The sequence below is a fragment of the Anguilla anguilla genome, chromosome 15, assembly GCF_013347855.1.
Source record: "Anguilla anguilla isolate fAngAng1 chromosome 15, fAngAng1.pri, whole genome shotgun sequence".
NCBI classification, from domain to species: domain Eukaryota; kingdom Metazoa; phylum Chordata; class Actinopteri; order Anguilliformes; family Anguillidae; genus Anguilla; species Anguilla anguilla.
This window is the reverse complement of record NC_049215.1, coordinates 20127120-20146991: the sequence shown is the minus strand read 5'-3', so window position 1 is coordinate 20146991 and position 19872 is coordinate 20127120. Positions and strand designations below refer to the sequence as shown.

General features: G+C 45.1%; 1 protein-coding gene across 2 annotated transcripts in view; it reads left to right on the top strand.

Moving 5' to 3' along the window:
* epha3 (eph receptor A3) overlaps nucleotides 1-19872 on the top strand; it is a 106480-nt gene that overhangs the window by 62761 nt on the left and 23847 nt on the right. For both annotated transcript variants that reach the window (XM_035394303.1, XM_035394302.1), the window contains exons 5-11: nucleotides 1984-2316; nucleotides 6264-6388; nucleotides 12229-12391; nucleotides 13937-14039; nucleotides 14601-14665; nucleotides 15514-15639; nucleotides 17337-17522. In XM_035394303.1, coding sequence (XP_035250194.1) covers nucleotides 1984-2316; nucleotides 6264-6388; nucleotides 12229-12391; nucleotides 13937-14039; nucleotides 14601-14665; nucleotides 15514-15639; nucleotides 17337-17522 — 1101 coding nt within the window. The remainder of the gene's footprint in view (nucleotides 1-1983; nucleotides 2317-6263; nucleotides 6389-12228; nucleotides 12392-13936; nucleotides 14040-14600; nucleotides 14666-15513; nucleotides 15640-17336; nucleotides 17523-19872) is intronic.

The following is a 19872-nucleotide window of genomic DNA, read 5'->3' as shown; positions in this document are numbered from 1 at the left end:
TGCAGGTCTGCACTTTTAAAAGGTCGCTGTATTTTTCAAAATAAGAGTACGTTAAAAGATCTGGTAAAGCCTTAAGCACTGTACTGCAGTTGGTGTAAAAAAGAGTGAAAGAGTCAATTCCAATTATGTGGATGTGGAAGTGACATGAAACCCCCTCCAGAATCCCCCCCCACCGTGCAAAATGCAGCTCCTCCTCCGTGTGAGGGGGAGGGCTAATCTGGGCTCCTCCTGCGTGTGAGGGGGAGGGCTAATCTGGTTGTATGTGGCCCGTAATCCAGTGGCCTTGCTTGTTGTGGTCTGTTGTCTTACTGAAACAGGGGAACCGGGGAGCTTGTGTGAAGCACGGTGAGCTGTGGAATAATGAAAAGCTGGAGACTTTTTTCCACTGTTAAGCAGCGGATTACATGCTATATAAAACCAATTCCCTCAGAAGGGTCACCTGGTGTGCCTCAACCGCCCACAGACCATCGGAATCTGCGTTTGAGCGTGCTCACAGTGAGATACAGGAAACCTCCCTGCAGCCCAGCACAACGAGACTCCGGAGAAGCCTAAATTCTTCATTTCAAATCAAACAAACCAAGACTCTGCTTTTTTAAAATTGCGTAACTCAATCCCCACCATGTGCCCCTAACCACCCCCCCTCCACCTTTCCTCTCCTCGGCAAAGCAGCAGGAATAATTTTGGTCTAGTCCCTTAGTAATTATGCCCATAGGCCTGACATTAAATTCTGGAAATACTCAGAAGGTACGTTCGTAGTGAAAACATTTCATTTTTTATGTCAAACTAAATTTGAGGTTTGTGGTAAATTGGTGTCCTGCCGGTCGCCTTTCGCCTTTTCCGTGATCACTGAGGTTTCGTTCAAGAGCCCCTCATGCCGGTTGTCACTGCCTTCTGTTGCCTGCTATTCCAATCATGCTGAAAACTCACTGGTTCAACTTCTGTTCTGTCTCTTTTCTGTCCTGGGAAGAGCCGAAGATTGATCTAACCATCATGTTTGGCTAATTTCACTTCCCAGTGTATTAATGACATGCGCTGACCGGGGCCATTGTAAACAGGAAGTGGGTTTCCAAAAAGCACTCATATCAGAGCAGGTGTAGACTTCAGTATTGCAGCCTGGGTGGTTGTATTATGGTTGGACATATAGCTGAGCTGTTCATCCGCTAATAATCATTCCATTTTTCATTAGTTCCCTTTCCATCATTGATGTCCCATTTAAAAGCTGTTGGGAACTCTATCTTAATTAGTTATAATAGTTAAATCATGTATGTGACAGGCTTTCATTGACTGGAGAGATGCTGTTGCCCTTTACAGAAGAAGTGGGTCTGGGACTGCTGGTAAATGGATATTTATAGTTCACCTTCCGGGGTTTCAGATTCAGATTAGTTTTTGATTGACCCAGTTTTTGTGTGCGATGAAGAATATTTTTGATATTTACAGAAGTTTCTAATGACCTGTCAGCTTTGCAGCCACGTGTCACATCGCTCGCTAACAATGTCACTGCTTAACTGGGCATTTGTGAGTCCCCTCGTTGAGCTGCATATGAAGCTCAGCACATGTTTGAGACTCAGCTCTCTGGTCAGGTGTTGGAGAGGTGTGAACACACTTAAGAATGTCTGTGAATGCGTTTCTACATAACCACAGAATTTGGCTCCAAAAGCAGAGGCTTCACAGACCTGACAGGAAAATGTCTCGCCGAGTCCTGTTGCTCTGCATAATTACACTGCTTTCACACCTTTCACTTTTCAGTCTCTAGCAGGGTTTATATGTATCCAAAAGGGATTACATTATCTGTATCAGAGAAAAAAAATTTAGCAGAACATTTTATGTGTGCTAGTAGCTGTTTTTCACTTTTAATACCAACAGTAATACCTCCTATATTATTGCCGTTTGTTCATGAGGTGTTTGTATATATTTAGGCTATTTAGGCTTTACCGAATAATTTTGTAAGTGTAAAGTCTTGTGACCCTTTATCTGTGTTGGCAGGTCCACCGTCAGTCCCTCGGAATGTGATCTCGGTCATTAACGAGACGTCGGTCATCCTGGACTGGACCTGGCCGGCGGACGCGGGTGGCAGGAGAGATGTGACGTACAACGTGGTGTGCAAGCGGTGCCTGCCAGGCCGGCAGTGCGAGCCCTGCCGGGGGGCGGTCCGCTTCCTGCCCCGCCCCACCGGCCTCGGCAACACCACGGTGACCGTCACCGACCTGCTGGCCCACACCAACTACACCTTTGAGATTGAGGCGGTGAACGGAGTCTCCGCCCTCGCACCCGCTCACCGCCAGTTTGCTGCCGTCACCATAACGACAAACCAAGCAGGTGAGGCCTCTCCTCAGTCTTGTCATTCACGGTTTACGTGATTCACATAGCTACATTACCTCTTTTTACAAAAAATTCTATGTCTACCAAGCAATGTCTTTCATCTCTCACTCTTTACTCTTTACTGCTAAAAAACTGTTTTCCCGTGGTCAATAAATTAACATCCAGATGTCTACATTCATTGGGTGCCTCAAATCTTTGGATTCCTTCGTTTTTCTTTTATTTCCCTCGGTATCCGAGCTGCCGGAACGCGGCATTCCGGTTTTTACACACTGGAACTCGGCGCTCCTGTCTGAAGGGCTCATCTCTCCGCCAGGACCCTCATACATAGGCCCATCTGCTCCCGATCGGGGTCCAGTTTCCCTTGTGGCTGGGCGTGGGGGCGCCCCTTTTTTGTCTTCAGCGAGGCGTTGTGCACTGTCAGTTCCGTACCGCCGTTTAATGGCGACGGTGGAAGGGGCCGGGAGGTGATTCATGGCGGGGATTTAAGAGGGGTCTAAAAGGCACAGGAGTTCTATGTACTGTAGAGTAAGTGGATGAACAGATCATAGGCCCAAGATTAACAGCCCCGCAGCCTTTTCTCCACAGGAACCGCTTGACTTTGCTTTAGACTCCTTTTATCGCTCCTTATTCCCATGGTGAGAGAACATTGGTTTTTCCTGATATATATTGTGTCCTGCCATGCTGTGAACATCAATGTGACAAGACAAATGGGTTTCTACAAGCCGGGGTATCAACGGCAGCTGAGTGTCAAAAAATGAGTTTGCACCCACACATCTGTGCTGGTTCTCCAATACCCAAAAATCCTTTTTTTTTAATGTTGAGCAGCAAAATTGTATGGTGAAGATTCTCTTCTGTTTAAACAGTCTGACTTTTAAGCACATGGGATGTGTGTGTATACTCTTTGGGCTGGGGTTCCCCTTGCCTGTATGGAGCATTTAATGTGTAAACCACAAAATGCTGGAGCTGAAATGAAAGAGACAGAGGAGGTGCACAAGGGTGCCAAGGTACCGGTTCAAAATCAGTACTAAGTGCAAATTGCATGAATGAGCCATTGTGCTCAAAACTGTGAGGGATGTAAGTGGGATTCAGTGATTTATTTATTTATTTATTTTTTTTTTTTGTTGCCTGCACATTTTATAATATTCACATTGTGTTGAGGTTCCAGTCCTGAGCTCAGAGGTCTTGGGGCAAGGAGAACTGAACCTCCAGAGGTGCAGAAGCACAACAGCACCGCCTGTGAGCCCACTCTGCTGAGTCTCCCGCCCTTTCTGTGAGACTCGGCCCACCCGTCCCTGCTGTTTTTGGTCCTCGGAAAGCTCCGGTGGTGCTCAGAGCCTGCTCCGTAAGGTCCCCCAGCTCCAGTACAGAAATCTGCAGCATGGACTGCCATCTGCGCAGACTGCATGTCCCCATGCGCAGCAGTGCAGCAGTGGCCTGCTCTGGACTGTGCTGCGGGTTGCGCTGGCTTTGAAGTGATGCGTTATTCAGCTTTCATGTGGGTGGGCAGTAAACACAGATTCCAGCTCTCCGCCAACTGCCTCTCAACTTGGCTCTTATCGCTCGGACGGAGAGGAGCAAGAGCAAACGCACATGGAGGGAGGTTTTCCTGTTTATCCATACTGTGAAAACGATCATATTTCAAGTTACAGGGCACGGTGATTATACTTTTCCCAATTAGGGCTGTGTTCATGCCCTTTGTGTGATTTGAGGCTATGCCCGTAAAAACACATGCGCACACACTCACGCAAACAGTGAGCGGCTTAAATGTCACCGGCTGTTTCCTCTTTCTTTTCCATTAGATTTTGAGCTCAGCTACAGAGCCCAGAGATTGGAGTTGGGTGAAATATCCCCTCTAAAGCGCCCATTCCTACTGTAAATAAATACAGAGCCTAAATGGGTATTTTATTACAGCAGCCCACCACAGAGTACCCAAACTGAGAGAAAGAGAGAGAGAGAAAGTGAGAGAGAGAGCATATGTAGGTTGTGTATTAAATAGAGAGAGAAAGTGTGGGGGAGAAGGTGAAATAGGGAAGGGGAGGGGAGCAGACTTAGTTAAAGAGAATATGTTTCATGTGGATACATTTTCTCTGCAGGATGTAAATTCATAGGCTCTCAGTAAGTGTGAGACCCCTCCAGGACTTCCTTATACAGTAATCCGGTTACCTTCATGGCTTTATAAATGTATGAAATCCGAAATCCTGCATCCTCTCACTGCAGCCCCCAATGCTCTGGCGCCTCGCCCTGAGACCTTGTGAGCTTATGCTGGGGAGACGTGCACTGTGACCCCTGAGCATGAAGATGAGCTTCACCTACACCATCTCTCATCACTACACCCGCTAGCTCCACCCACAGTAATCTCATGCTCTCCTGTTCTGTACTTTACCTGTGAACCTGGAGAGCTGAAACCTGGTATGGTGTGTACGGGCGAGTCCCTGCAGCCGTCCCCTCCTCACTGTTCCACCTGCATGGACTGTTCACCTGGGAAACCCCAAAATGACACTCTTCAGAGAGGCCAATCTGAATAATAGTCTCTGCCCACTGGTTTGTGATGTAATGTGATGAGACAGGGAAAATTACAAGAGGGCACACCTGTCCTGTAACTTATGTAAGTTTTTTGTAAGTAATTCATTAACACACGCACACACATGACACTGTACCTCAACCGAATCCACGGCACCGTGTGGAGGACAGTGATTGACTTGTGTAGACTCTCCTTAGAGACTGTGAAAGTAGTACTGGTAACAAATCCTGCTGTACATGTGGTAGTCCTGTGGTAGGGTACTGGAAAAGGGTCTTCAAAAGACAGCAAACCAGCACATTTTCCTCTAATTCAGCAGCAAAACATTCTCTGACTCCATAACTTATTTTCGCCTCACACTCTCAGGGGAGCCGTTCAAATTGTGTGCACTCTGTGTTTTGAGGCCTCGGTGGACTATCTGATCTGAGAGAGAGCAGGGGCAGACACCGCGCGTCAGATGAGTCTACTGCACGGCGCAGACGGTGTAAATCACGGCTACCATAAAGCCCTCATCCTGCCCGCGCTACCGGGTGAAGAGGGGGACGCCAGAGAGAGCGCTAACAGACTCTGTCCATCTGGATTCATTAACTGCCAAAGCGTTCTGAAGCTGCGTGATTGCAATCAGGAAATGCTCAGACGTTTCAAAGAACAACATGTTTTTTTTTGTGGCCTAATAAAATGGAAATGTGGGCGGGTCATATGCCTTTGCAGCGCTGCATGGTAATTAGAGAGCCGTAAAAAAAAGAGAACGAAAGGGAAAATGGAGAGGAGGGGGAGAGAACGAGAGTCGCGGGAGAAGATTGGGACCACGTGGGCACCTGGGTGTAGGGACATTGGAGGGTGGAGGTGTGGGGGTGAGTGGGGTATGCACAGGGTTGTGCTCTCTGCTGCCCCCTCTGGAGGAGGACCTCCATGGCATGGGGAGGGTCAGATTTCTGAAGCCTCTGCTTGAGAGTACTGCAGTGGGTGTCCAGAAAGGCTTTGATGACTGAATGCTTTCTCTCTCCGTCATGTTTCCTTCATTCTATATAAAATTTAATTCATAGTTTGTTTCTTTATCTTATTTGAGATCTTTTTTCTGTCTTTCTTACACCATCTTTCTCACTCTATTGATCACTTTCTCTGCACATCTCTCTTTCCTCCATTCAGTGTCTGACCCTAATTATTTCCTTCTGCCAGAACATCCCCTCCACACATTAGTCTGCTTTGCACTTTGTCCAAAACTTTATCTTGCCACTTACTTAGAGGGTTCATCCCAAAGTAAAACCAATAGATCCAAAGAACCTGTCTGTGTTGACCATACATGGTTTTATTGTGGTCTGTAAGTAAGTTGAACAGTAACCCTCCTGTTTATCTTCATCCCTCTTCCTATCTCTACCCCCCAAACCCCCCCCCCCCCCCCCCCCACCTCCGTTCGCCCCTGCAGCTCCATCCCCAGTCACCATCATCAAGAAAGACAGGACGTCCCGAAACAGCATCTCCCTGTCTTGGCTGGAGCCAGAGAGGCCCAATGGAATCATCCTGGACTATGAAGTCAAGTACTATGAGAAGGTGAGTGAAGAACAGGCAATCTGTTTCTGCACAATATAATGAGCAATTAACAGGATTCAAAATAATAATTACATTAGTAGTAGTGGTGGTAATAGTGGTAATAGTGATAGTAGTGGTAATAAAAAGCATGTAGGGCTATTGAGGTACTTACATTCAGAATGTATTTATCAATACTTGTTGAGGACATGTATTGTAAAGCATGTTTGGTGAGTTTGAGCCAGAGAGGGAACTGGTATTTTAAATCCCAGAACAGAGCTACAGCATAGCACCCTAGCAACAGGGGCTGTGTCCAAGTCACCTGGAGTAGAACCAGGAGAACAGAGCTCTATATGGGCCAGGGGGCTGAGAAAGACTGGGGTTAAAGAGCTAACCTTTCAGGGAGGTGTCATGGACAAGATTGTTTATTGGTTCATACAGAAGGCAAGGAGGACTATTTTAAAATCAATGCTAAATGTAATGGGAAACCTATGGGGGGGGATATGGAACTGGGGCTGTAAGATCTCTGCTAGAATTGTAGCTGTAGCATTTTGAAGGTATTGAAGGATTTGCAATACGCATTTGGGTTGGCAGGAGAAGCGCATTACAGTAATGGAGTGTAGAGGTAATAAAAACCTGAACATCGTTCCAGCAGCTGGTTTAGGGGAGGCAGGAAACAGTGTTCCTGAGGAGAAAGAAGGTAGCTGCGCCGATGATGTTTTTGAGTGAGCCTCAGATTGGATCCAGCTCCACAGTCATTTCACAGCGATGTGCAGTTATCACTCATGTTGAATTGTGTGTTTTATATTTAGGTCTATATGGTTTTGATCACTGGTTACCTGTTTTTACGGTTGTATCAGAGACCTCATATTAGTATCATGTTCCCCTGTTAAAGGGAAGAAGACCGATTCAGTTTTAATATTAATGTAATTCTGCCTTTATTTTGTGGTGATACTCATTTGTAAAGCTGAACATTTTGGAGATTTCCAAAAGCTGGAAATGGCTTCATTAGTCGCTCTTCTCTGCAGTGAGAGCCTGCTTTATCATTGTCAGCAGTGGTGCGTTACACTGAAACCCCTCCCCAAACAGAGTGTTACAGCAAATCTCCTCCCCCCGAGCGGTGAGAGTCAGGAGCAGAATGCCATGCTAAAACTGCTACCTGTGACTGGTGACAGATTCCTCTCTCCGCGATAATAGACATGAACAAGCATACAGGGGATACACTCCGCCACCTCTCTCCCGACCGCAGCGGCTGATCCGATATTCGCCAACGTACACTGTGACACTTGATCGTGGGAGCTTCTCATCTTGAACACATTTCCTCACAGCACAGGAGTGTTCTCCCAGGCCGGAGTGTGGAGCTGGAAACCCAATCCCTGTTGCCCCGCTCCCAGGGTGTGTTTGAACTTGTGAGCGGTTAGCGCGGCGCAGGGGGAAGCACCTGCCATTGGGGCTGGGGTGCCTGTGCCCCCGGCTCTCTGGTGTGTGGAGCTTCTGTGGGCAGGACTTTCCTGCTCAGCTGCGTCCCTCACCCCCCCCAGCAGCCCCGGCTAAAGGGCCACCGCTCGTCTCCCTGCGCCTGTCAGGGTGCGGACGTTCAGACGTCCTGAGTGAAGTGGGTAATGGGTCTCCCAGCCAGGGTCTGGCACTGCAGCAGGCCCAACCCTGTGGGACTCTCCTCTCTCGAACTGGCAGGGGATCTGAGAGTGTGAAAGAAAGCTCTGTAGCAGTTTCTAATGGCAACTGGCCAGAGCTGTCCCGCAGGAAGAAAAAAAAAAACACATTTCCTTACTCCAGCAGGTAAATGACTGAGCTCTGTGGCCACACATGCACATTAACAGAAAATACAGGCAGCTACACACACATACATGCACATACACTCACACACAAGGCAAGCAGCCCGCACACAGATACGCATATTCACATAAACAGATATCAACACATGCATTTTCCTATGTTTTTTTTTTTTAACTTCTTTTGGAGTTTGGGTTCTAGTTCAGTTTTCAAAGTTGTCTTATTACAACTTTCAAGTATTCTTTTGCTGTTCATCCGTTTTTATACTGGTATGAAGTGGACTGTCATAGCTGCATGTGGTCACTTGGCATATGTTGCTTGTTCCTTTGCTTTTCTCTGCAGCATCTGGCCTGCAAGGAAATGAAAAAAAGCTTTCCTTATGAAATGACCCGAGCAGTGTTCTCTGACTTAGAGGGCTTGGACTTCACCTCCGACATTCACTCCCCTGCTCCGGGATGTTTTCCGAGAGGCGGGTGAAAGGCCTGCTCTAATGGAGTGCGGCTTTATTACTGACAATAAATGTGTCTTCGAGGTCTCAGTGTGAAAATTAGCACAGAGCAAATTACGGCCCTTCCGCGGGGTGCTCGATGAACTATTGGTGACATTTGATACTGGAATTAGCCTTGGTGGCATTTTTAATCACTGAAAGAGCGATGGCCCTTTCGGGTGCTCTTCCAAACTGTTTTTCTGCCACATTTTACGAGCTTGTTCAGGGAAGATATAAAGTCATCCTTTCTGGGCACGGACAGTCCTGCAGATTTCTCAAGATGGAGGCCCCTGCTAGTGGCAGCACTCGATATGTCAGTGAGGAGGATCATCTGCAGGGCTGTTTTGACCTTCAGAGGCCTTTCTTCAGAGTGATTAGTAAGGCCTTCAGCCATAATCCCTTTAAACTGTCACAGTGACGCTGAAGGCTCTTGGCTTGGGGGTTCACCCACTGGCCAGCGGACATGGGATGGGATGCTGGGCAGAGCGGGCCCTAGGAATCGCGAAGCAGATGGAAGAGTGAGGCTATTAGAGAAGCCACCATGAGCCTACTGACAAGAACCAACCGTTGTATTTCACTGTGGAGAGCAAAGCATATTGATTGGCTCAAACCAGTCATTCAAAAAAATCTGCGTATTGTAGGAACAGCATTGTGAGGTTCATTAAACCACACACTCCCATCATGAGGTTAAAACAGTCGCTGACACCTTAGAAAGACCGAGTGGACTGGAGGTGTGAAGGCTTGCTGGGTGTGAAGGACTCCACAGGGTAACAATAGAGGCTTCTGGGCTGAAAAGGGCTGGGGTTTACTGAAAGATGCTTCTTGATTAAGCTTGGCAGAGGATGACAGACTGCTCTGCAGCCCACCACCCACATACCAGGGAGAGGGGGCCCCAAATTTACAGACAGGTTTCAAGCCCGCCACAGGAATCCTGACAGGCTAACACACTGTGCTAGCTAAATGAGTGCAGTTCCTAAGAAAGGCTTAAAAATGCATCGGTTCCTGGATTAGAAATAACCTACTGTTTACAGTCAATCAGTGTTGGCCACGTGCCATCAATAAACCAAACGGGATGTCCTTCCTTTTCCCAAAAGACTAAAATTGTTCCCATCACAGCCGGCGAAACATTCCTGTGAGCAGTGGTCCACCACTTGGAAAGCCTGCCTCTATTAAACTAAGTTTCTTTTGTGTTACCACCAGGTTACTATCAGAATGAAATCAATGAAGGAAAAAAATACTTTCATGAATGAATATAAAGGACAAACTTTGGGTTTGGTGTAACAAGCTTTTTAATACAAGTGTTTCCAAATATGGGAATCCTAGTCATAAGCATGTGAAGTTGTATTGTCCATGAACTTGACAAACCTGTTTATCCCAAGGAACCTCAGACCTATGATATGACGCCAAGGATTTTCAAAAATCTTAATGAAAATGAAGATTGTGGGAAAACTCTTCTGTGATTATTTTTCCATTTTTATCATATTTATCATCTGAAAGAGATGGGAAAAAGGGGAAAAAACCCTCCAATCAGAAAGTGTTTATTTACGTGCAAGCTTTGACCGAGGGAATGCAAGCTGAAATGCTTCTTGTATTTACAACAGTTCCTCTTTCTGGTTGAGCTCAAGGCTATGGCTGTGGATTCAAGTATTTATGTTCTCAAAGCAAAACAAGGGATGTGTTTGTTCATTAATAACCACGCATGTAGGAAGGTAAAAAATCACGGGCGTTGTCGGGCTTGGATGTGCGAGGAGAGCGGACGTGGCCGCGGGCATGCGGTAAAGACATCGCCCTGGAGACTTGGGACACACCTGTGTGTGATTTTCAGAAGGCTCACATGGTGTCCCGAGCAGAAAGAGGGGTGACAACCTGCGAAAAGATTTATGGCTTAAACGAAGAAACATATCGCACAACGCCGAGGTATCGCTTTCGTCTGCCTGGAGATCGAGACCGAATTTCAGCTTGAAGGACTCCTGTTGTCGTTAAAACCTGATGCGCTCCATTAGAGGGTTGAAGGTTGCCAGGGCAGTGAGCTGCGTGTAAAATTTCTCAATCTGAATCACTTCTTAAGTTTGCTTGAGGAAGTAATGGAGGAAACGGAAAGGACCACATGGTTGGCGTGATTAATCTGTTCCACGTATCTCTCATTAGTGTTGTACTTGTTCAGTGTCACTTCGAGTTAGTTTCAGCGATTTGGCATCATGTTTATGTCCTGGGAAAAGGATAATATGTGCAAGGCAGCATTTATTTAGCAAAGCATAAGTGTGAAGGCTTTGCAGGCAGCACGCCTGCAAACAACTTTGATATAGCGTATCGATTTCAAAGAATCTTGTGTCATATTTTCATTTTGAAATAATTTCAGACTTGGCCCATGATCAAACAAACAAAATTCAATTTAGCCTCACAATTAAGAAATGATTCTTATCAAGGACTTTTAAAAACCGAGCCTCTATTCTCTAATTACGAACGTAATTTCCCATAAATTTTTTAAACATGTAGATGTACTGCTGATATCCCTTCATCATGCTGAGCTTCGGGAGATGCATGGAGAGCACACATCCCTCTGTCTGTCTGAAAATCGAGACACACCGTGGCATGTGAGAGGTGCAGGGTGGTTGTCCGGTATGATCACGGCGAGCGAGAGACCGGCGTTAAACAAAAGAGCTCTTTTATTCTCCCCGACCCTGCGTTCCTGCCATCTGAGCCTCCCCCCCCTTTCATTCCGCCTGTCTTACACCCCCCCTGCCCCCAGTTAAAGGCACATCTGGAAACAATGGCTGCAGCATAAAGGCGGACTATAAATCCTGCGCCGTTTCTCCGGTAAGGATGATCGGCGCGCTGCAGATCCTTAGGAAAGCTGTAAAAAATAAAGGTGGCGATTAATCAAGAGGAGCTGGCATGGTCTCCTGCAGTCGGGGGCCGCACCTGATTATAAACTCACATTTCGCGCTCTGGGGACTGACTCGGCGTATCGAGCTCTTGGCGCGGTGTCCACTCGTGTCGTCAGCAGGCAGTGAGCCCAGAACGCCAAGCGGACCCTTCCTCTGACCTGGCTTTAATGTGCTTCTCTCTGATCTGGTTTAATGGGTTTCTATCTGAACTGGTTTTAACCTGCATCTCTTTTACCTGGTTTTAAACACACTTCCCCCTGATCTGGTTTTAATATGCTTCTCTCCGGTCTTGTTTTCACGAGCTTCTCTCTTATCTGGTTTTAATGTGCTTTCCCCTGATCCGGTTTTAATTTCTTTATCTCATATCTAGTTCAAACATTTTTGTTTCTGACTCTTGGGTCCAGTTATTTTGCCTCTAACAGATCAGGTTTTTCCCTGTTCTGGCTTTAGTGTGGTCCTCCCTATTGTGGTCCTCTCAGACTCCCTGAACTTGTTTTAGCATGCTTCTCTTGATCAGGGTGTAGTGTGATTCTCTCTGATCTGGGTTTACTGTGTGTGTAGTGTGCTTCTCCCTGATCTGAGTGTAGTGTGCTTGGTCTGTGTAGAGTGCGTCCCATTTGATCTTTCAGCATGCTTCTTTCTGATTTTGTTTCAATGTGTTCACTCACTCTCTATGTCTCTTTTGATCCTTAAAGCAGGAGCAAGAGACAAGCTACACCATCCTGAGGTCAAAGGGCACCAATGTGACGCTTGGCGGCCTGAAGCCAGACACGACCTACCTACTGCAGATTCGGGCACGGACAGCCGCTGGGTACGGAGCCAGCAGCCGAAAGTTTGAGTTTGAGACCAGCCCTGACTGTAAGCACCGCCTTCACTTCTCACTGCATGTCACTTCCTGTCAAACTCACCTGGGGTTCCCCTTTCCCCAGGTGAGACCATATAGTTCATAACAAAAAATCATTCCTGTGTTCAGTGGGATCATCATCACTCATCACACTGTCATATAAGTCATCGTTACAAACTAAATTTATTGAATAGTATCAATTTTAACCATTCAGTGATGTATGATGGCAAGCTTTTCAAATCATATGGAAGGCATTATTAGTGTGCTTTGCTGAGGATTACAGGGAGTTTTTTGGTATTATTTCAGCTTTCGTGGATGTTTTTATTGCCACAGTTTTTGTGCCTCCCCATTCAAGCTCTCTCAGACCACTCCCAGCATTGTGCTCATCGACCCCCCCCCCCCTCCCCCCCCCGCCCCCCAAAACACGAAAAGACTCTTCTACCCGTGTACTGAGAGTCCTCTCTATCAATCACGTTGGCAGACTTCTCTGTTGTATTCCCGGAGTCCTCCCTCCTCAATCTCTGATTTGGAATGGCCGTATACATTTTACACATCTTATATAGCTTATTTGGGTTTTTTCCCAACTCTTGCTGCTAGATATTTAGTGAAGCAGATCAGGTTAATTGCTTGGCTCGAGAGTACAGCAGTAGAGTCTTGCCCGACACTCACACAGACTTGCAGACTAGTTTTCGGGCACGCTGCTCCTCTTGTAAGATCCATCAGCTAACTAACAGCAGATATCCAGAGAAGCAGAATAGTCGAGCTCCAGCCTCCTGCTCGCTTCTGAAACATTTAAAAAGAAATCATTCTCTACCATACTAATGCAGAAATTTTATTTTTTGGATGAATGTGTAACCTATTAAGCTGCTGCCTGTAATTTCTGTAGCCTAAATGGCTATGTAAACAATGGGTGAAAATCACTGTGCTGTATGAATCAGGGGTTTCCTTTCACATGCAATCCTATCGGAGCAGTTCTCTGTCAGCATTTTTACAGGACGCAGTTTGGGGCCTTTTAATTGACTTCCTCTGCCATTCTCATAATGCAGCCTGGGAACGGTGTCTCACTTCCCTGTGAATACTGAAGCATATGGCACAGCAAAAACAGCTTCATTTCATTTCACTATTCTGCCAAATTTTTGTTTGTCACGAATGCGTGGGTTTGTCCTGCATAAGACTGTTGTACCGTATGTTCTAAATAAAATTCAGCGTTGGAAGAATTAATTGTTCAGAGAACACTGAAGGTTTCGGCAACAGAACGACAAAGAACATGAAGCATCAGGATTAATTTTGTACATTCCCTCCTTCCATGAGTGTTTGAGTCCACTGCTTTTATGAACAATGTTTTTGGAAGAAAGTATTGGGGATTCCCATTGTGGATATGCTCAGTAAAAACTTCAGTAATTTAAGCTATGATTCAGTCATCATCATTTTGACTGATACTGACATCATTTTCTTTAAAATTGGAAGTCATACATTATTCCAGTCAGTAATGGTGAATGTTGAAACACTAAGCTATTCACTGATGTTGACTGTGCTGCATCCCTCTGTTCTCTCCACAGCCTTCTCTATCTCCAGTGAGAACAGTCAGGTGGTGCTGATCGCCATCTCCTCGGCCGTGGCCATCATCCTCCTGACCGTGGTGGTGTACATCATAGTCAGCAGGTCAGTGCTGCCTAACGCATGCATAATGACATACAAACCTGCCGCTCCACTCAGCCCCGCGGTCTAAATGCAGCCCTCATGCATCATGACCTGACCTTGCCTCCTTACCTGATACATGGGCGTTCATGATTACATGACCTTCCCCCGTCTTCTGATACATGGACACGCGTGATTACATGAACGATTTCCCTCATGTTGTTACATGGATATGCAAGTTCATGGCAGACATGGATGGCGGGCTGTATATTATTTCTCATCCTGTTGGCCTTCATAATATAGGGTAGAGAGATGGGGGTGACAGGTATCGTAGAGCACTGGTCTTGACAGTGCAGGCTGAGGAGGGTGCATAAACACATTATAAAGCCTGTAAAATATCGTTCTGCTCCGTGGACCAGAAAACCCGGCGGACAGGCAGATCTGGCCTCCCGCTGCAGTCTGCTCAGTACTCACTCGCGTTACAGTTCCACACTCACACCCCGAAAACCTCTCGCACAGATCCAGGTCTGGCGCTCCTCAGAGCCAGGACCCCTACCTTCTGATAATTCGTCTTCTGGTTGACAGGTTTTGTGGCTACAGGAAATCCAAACATCCAGATGAGAAAAGGCTCCACTTTGGCAACGGGCACCGTAAGCGCATGCCTTTCTGTCATTCCAACATTTCCTGTCTGTCTACTGTACGCATGCATATTTCAGTGATTATAACACTTCCTATCTGTTTATGGCACACATATGTCCTTCAGTCCTGGTCAGGCTTCCTATCTGTCAACAGCACGCGTGCGTATTTCGGTCCTTTTAATGCTGGCAGTCTGGTTCCTATAAACTTCCATCTTTCTGTCACTCTTGCACTATTTCTGTCTGTCAGAATGTGGCTGTTTTCAGTCAGTTGTGGAGTGTAGTCTCATCAAAGCTATGCTACTGCTCCATGTTTCTTCACTGAAGTGTCAGAGCATAACAAGACACGGATGTCTGTTCTGGAGATGTGAAATCCAGTTTGTTGTACTTATTTTTTCCCTGCAATTATCGCCTTTGTTTTCTTGAAGAATAATTTAAAAAACGATGTATTCAAGAACCATCCATTTATTTATGGACATCATCATGCTTAGTCCTTACAAAATACTATAGTTATTTTACATATGGAATGTATCTTAGTTTGAATTTAACAAACTGCTGAATTTGTATTTCTAATATACTTTTCCATTCTTTTGTTTGTTGACAATGGGAGTGTGTACAAATTCAGTCCTTTTTACCATACAGTATGAAATGATTTATTTACATAAGGCAACTAATGCAGTTTATTTTCAAAACACATTGTGTCAAAGTCAGAAGTTGAATACATAAGTGGATTTTGCCTGCCAAACAGGAGACCATAGGAATGCAATATAGGGTTCCAAATTTGAAATAACACTGAAGCGAATCTGGATCGGTCACTGATGTAATTATCTTAACAGGAAACACTCCCTTTTACTCTCTTTCAGTGAGGCTGCCAGGAATCAGGACCTATGTGGACCCCCACACTTACGAGGACCCCAGTCAGGCTGTCCACGAATTTGCCAAAGAATTAGACGCCTCCTGCATAGCTATTGACAAGGTGGTCGGTGCAGGTATGAGACGGAACACTTTTCACATATCCATTGATCGCAGAGATTTGTAGCTGTCAAAAATTTTAAGGGAAATACATTTGCTGGTTGCAGTTGTGTCAATCAGTAGAAAAGAGAATCACTTAAAACCTCAGCTGGAGGTGGGTTTTTGTTGTAACTTTTGAGAATGAGAGTTCTCCCAGCACCACTTCACTGGACTTAACAGATCGCCTGCTACTGTAAATAGCTGGGGACTCTGGGTAACCGTAGAGCATCTCCAGGAGGGACATTAATAACCAGGTTCTGTGGCTGCCTCTCACTCCACCACAGGTGCTGGAGCAGCAGCAGTGATATGGAGATAGCTCCCTGTAATTGACCATTCTAGCAGTCACTAGAGCAGACGATGCACTGATCAAACAATGGAAGATATTGCTGTAGAGATTGCCTGTAACCTTACAAATATCAAATTTTGCTTTCAGAACTTCTTAGGTACTACTATTCTAAACTGTTGGTTAAACTCTCTGTAAATAGACAGCAGGGAGAATAAAAATGAAAGATTATTCGTGATCTGACATTAGATAGCTTATGACTTTCATATTTCAGTGTGAAAATGTCAACATTCTGAAATTGTGATATTAATATTACGTCTATACAAAAACATAATAAGAACAGCAAATATACATGAAAGGGATTCCTCTCTTTGGATTAACCTGTAGAGGGAGGGTTGTAACATAACTGATAACTGAACCTAGTCTGTGACCCAGACTTGCCCTTGCGGTGTGGTGGAACTGACATTTTAAAATCACTGTCACCCTTGAGGTGGATGTATAAAATTTCTGTTGTTGCAGTACATCCCACAATAACAAGCAGCTCAGTTTTCTGCATAGCCTTCTGAGCAGGTTAGATCTCCTTAAAGCAGCCAGTCAAAACACGGCTGCTCTTTAGACAATCTGTAATCACTCCTGTTATAAGTTTTGCCAGATATTATCATTAGTATTCTGCCTATTTTCTCAAATTCTTTGTGGGAAATAATTACAAATCAAATGAAACAAGCTAGATGTGAATATGATCTTCATTCTTTTTCTGTGACATCATATCCTCTCTCTCCAAGTTGCTGTCATCATCCATTTTACTGAATCCTCTGACCCTAGGAGGTGGCTTTGAAATAGGCTTACTGTCAGGTTTCCCTACCTTGGAAAGCTTCACACCTGCATGCCAGAACACCGCACAGATGTTACATTTTTTCAAAATGAACTCTCCCATAACAAGTCAAGGATGCTAATTGCCATAATAGTTTGCATTTGTGCTGTATGATAGGTGAATTGCAGATATACCAGAGGGAAGATGGGGTGCAGCGTGTGTGTGTGTGTGTGTGTGTGTGTGTAGATGGGCTGGAGGTGGGCTTGTTGGATTGTGTACTCTTCTACTTTTATTTCAATATCTCTGTCGTTCATGATTAGCAAAAACTGATATACAGTCCTATGCCTCAGAGACTTAGAGTCTTAAAGGAATACATGGACACATGTTAAAATGACTTAATGCGTACATAATTTTGAATTCTCCATTTCTCTCAAAAGTCCACACATATCACAGGCTGATTGTGTCTGCTCAGATTCGTCATGACAGCATGATCTTCCTGAAGCCATTTCTCTCTTGATTACGGTTCCTCTGTCTGCTTGTCTTGGTCCTGTGAGACTCCATGCTGGTTTTGCCCTGCACAGGTGAGTTTGGGGAGGTGTGCAGCGGTCGCCTGCGGTTGCCATCAAAGAAGGAGATCTGCGTGGCCATTAAGACTCTAAAGGCAGGGTACACAGAGAAGCAGAGGCGGGACTTCCTGAGTGAGGCCAGCATCATGGGACAGTTTGACCACCCCAACATCATCAGGCTGGAAGGCGTGGTCACTCGCAGTAAGTGTGTCTGTCTGTTTTCAACTATTTTAATTGATCGAGAGATTGGCCATGACAGAAACCAGATACATAGGTAGCGCCCGGGACCAAATCTGTGCTCTTGGTTTGAGAATAGCGGAGAATAGTATTTTTGCAAGTAGTCTGTTTTCTTAACTCTAAACAACATTGAGTGGAAGTAAGAAGTGAGAAAGAAACACTTGTAATAGTTCATTGATCAAAGTCCAAATGCTGAGTGAAATAGCCCTTGTGATCACAGGATTCAATGTTATTCTGTTTATCTTCGCTTCAATTCACTGTTTATGATGTAGGCATTTACCAACTAATTTTCTCAAAGTAAAAATATGCTTCTTTCATTCGGCTGCAAATTATAGCTATTTTGCTGTGCTTAAAACTGATCTGAACCTGTGTAAAAATACAATTTATCCTCATTATCAAATTATTGTCAATTTATATATGTGTGCGTGTCTGTCTATGTGTGTGTGTGCGTGGGTGTGTGTGTGTGTTTTGGGGCCAAGGGGTAGGCTTCTCAGCTTCTTTATGAAGTCTAGTTATAGTGCTCGTGGGCTTTCTGAGTGAGTGCTTGTGATTTAGGACTGGCTGTTCATAGTTAGGAATGGACACATGCTGTAAAGTTGGAAAACTCCTCTTGAAAAGCCCCCGTTTTATTGCCCTTCTGTGGTACACCTTTCTTATAATGTCAGGCCTTTTTTCAAGCTGAAGAATAATATGACAATATAAATTTCATAGGATCAATCTCTTTTATTCTTCCCGATCAAAGACTCAGTCCTCTGTGCCTTGAATCGATAGTCCAGTACCTCCGGAGAGGGTTCTCAGAAGTACAATTATTTACAGATTAGATTTTATTTTCTGATCGAATGCAAAGTGTTATGGTTGGGGGGGAAACAGTGAAGTAATTGGTTGCAGACTGCAGTGTTTGGTCAGAGCTCTCAGCCACCTTGTTTACTCCCTCCTTGTTAAGCGGAAACACCAGGTTTACTCCCTTGCGCGTTAAAGGGAAATATCTTCTGTCATCCTCCTCCCAATGAGTACGATAATGACCCCGGGTAAATATCTCTTATAACTAATAAATGCTAAATTTAAACGAGTTTGCATAGTTGACTTATTTTAGTAGTTTAAATGTAATTTTTCTCCACATTGTGTCATGCCCAAAACCTGAAGTTTTCACATCCCATATATAAGAACTTTTCCCATGTTACTTCGCATCTAGGTGCTAACGTACAAAAGGTACTGTATATCAATTGAGGGTACCTTGACTTTACCTTGAGAATGCAGTAACTAAAGACTGCCATTTGTCAATCACCCTCTTCCAGGAACTATGGCACTTCACTTTGCTGTAGGTTTACATGTTAACTACAAGTAGTGTACCCAAGCTCACAAAAAACTGCATTTCTGCGTGGTATATAGATACTGTATAGTAATAAGTTGAGCAGTCATATTTGTAAGATTTGGAACCCCCTAATACAAGGTACAGTTATAGCTAATTTTGTTGCCATAGAGACAGTGTTACCTATTAACAACTACTATCAGTTATGACTCATGACTTGGCACCATCTCTCCTCTTTCCCTGACCCTGTATGCATGTATGTATGGACCTTTGTAAGTCACTTGGAATAAGAACATCTGCTAAATGGCAAAATGAAAATGTAAACCGTGACCAATGCTATGAGTTTATGCATCTGTCGTAATCTTTTGGATTTTTTCTTGCCAAGAAAGAAAACATAACGCATATTGAAAACTTTACTTTCTATGTCAGCGGTGTTGTTTTCTGTACTGGAACAGTCACTCAGACGTGTACTTTTGTACTTTTTGTTTGTCCAGTAAATCTGGCCGCGCTCTCACTGTGAACGTTTCAACTGTAAATATCATGGAGCGTAATTGCAAACTGCCGCTTCTTTCTGTTTTTGGACCGCGGCATGGCAAGGAATGGGGGGCGGGGGGCCGGGGGTGGCCATTGAGCTCATATGCATGACTGAAAGCAGCTCTCGGGGGGCTGTGGTGGGGGGGTGGGGGGTGGGGGGGGGAGAGGCAGGGGTGAAGGTCGGTTTTTGTGGGGTTGGCACGTATCTCCCGTAGCAACGGACAAGGGGTGATTTATTGACTCAGCCCCCATTAATTCTTAATAATCTGGAGACTTTCACACCTCATTTAGCCTGCAGCTTTTGGCTGTGCACTCTGTCAAATATTTGTGGAGCCAAGATCGACATTTTCTCTGAGAACACAGTAGGTTCTCGATATCAAAAAAGTATGTGGCGAGAAAGGGCATAGCAGAATTATCTTTTTTTCTTTCTGAAACTGTAGAAATGGCACGTCGATGAGAGGGTTGGTCCAC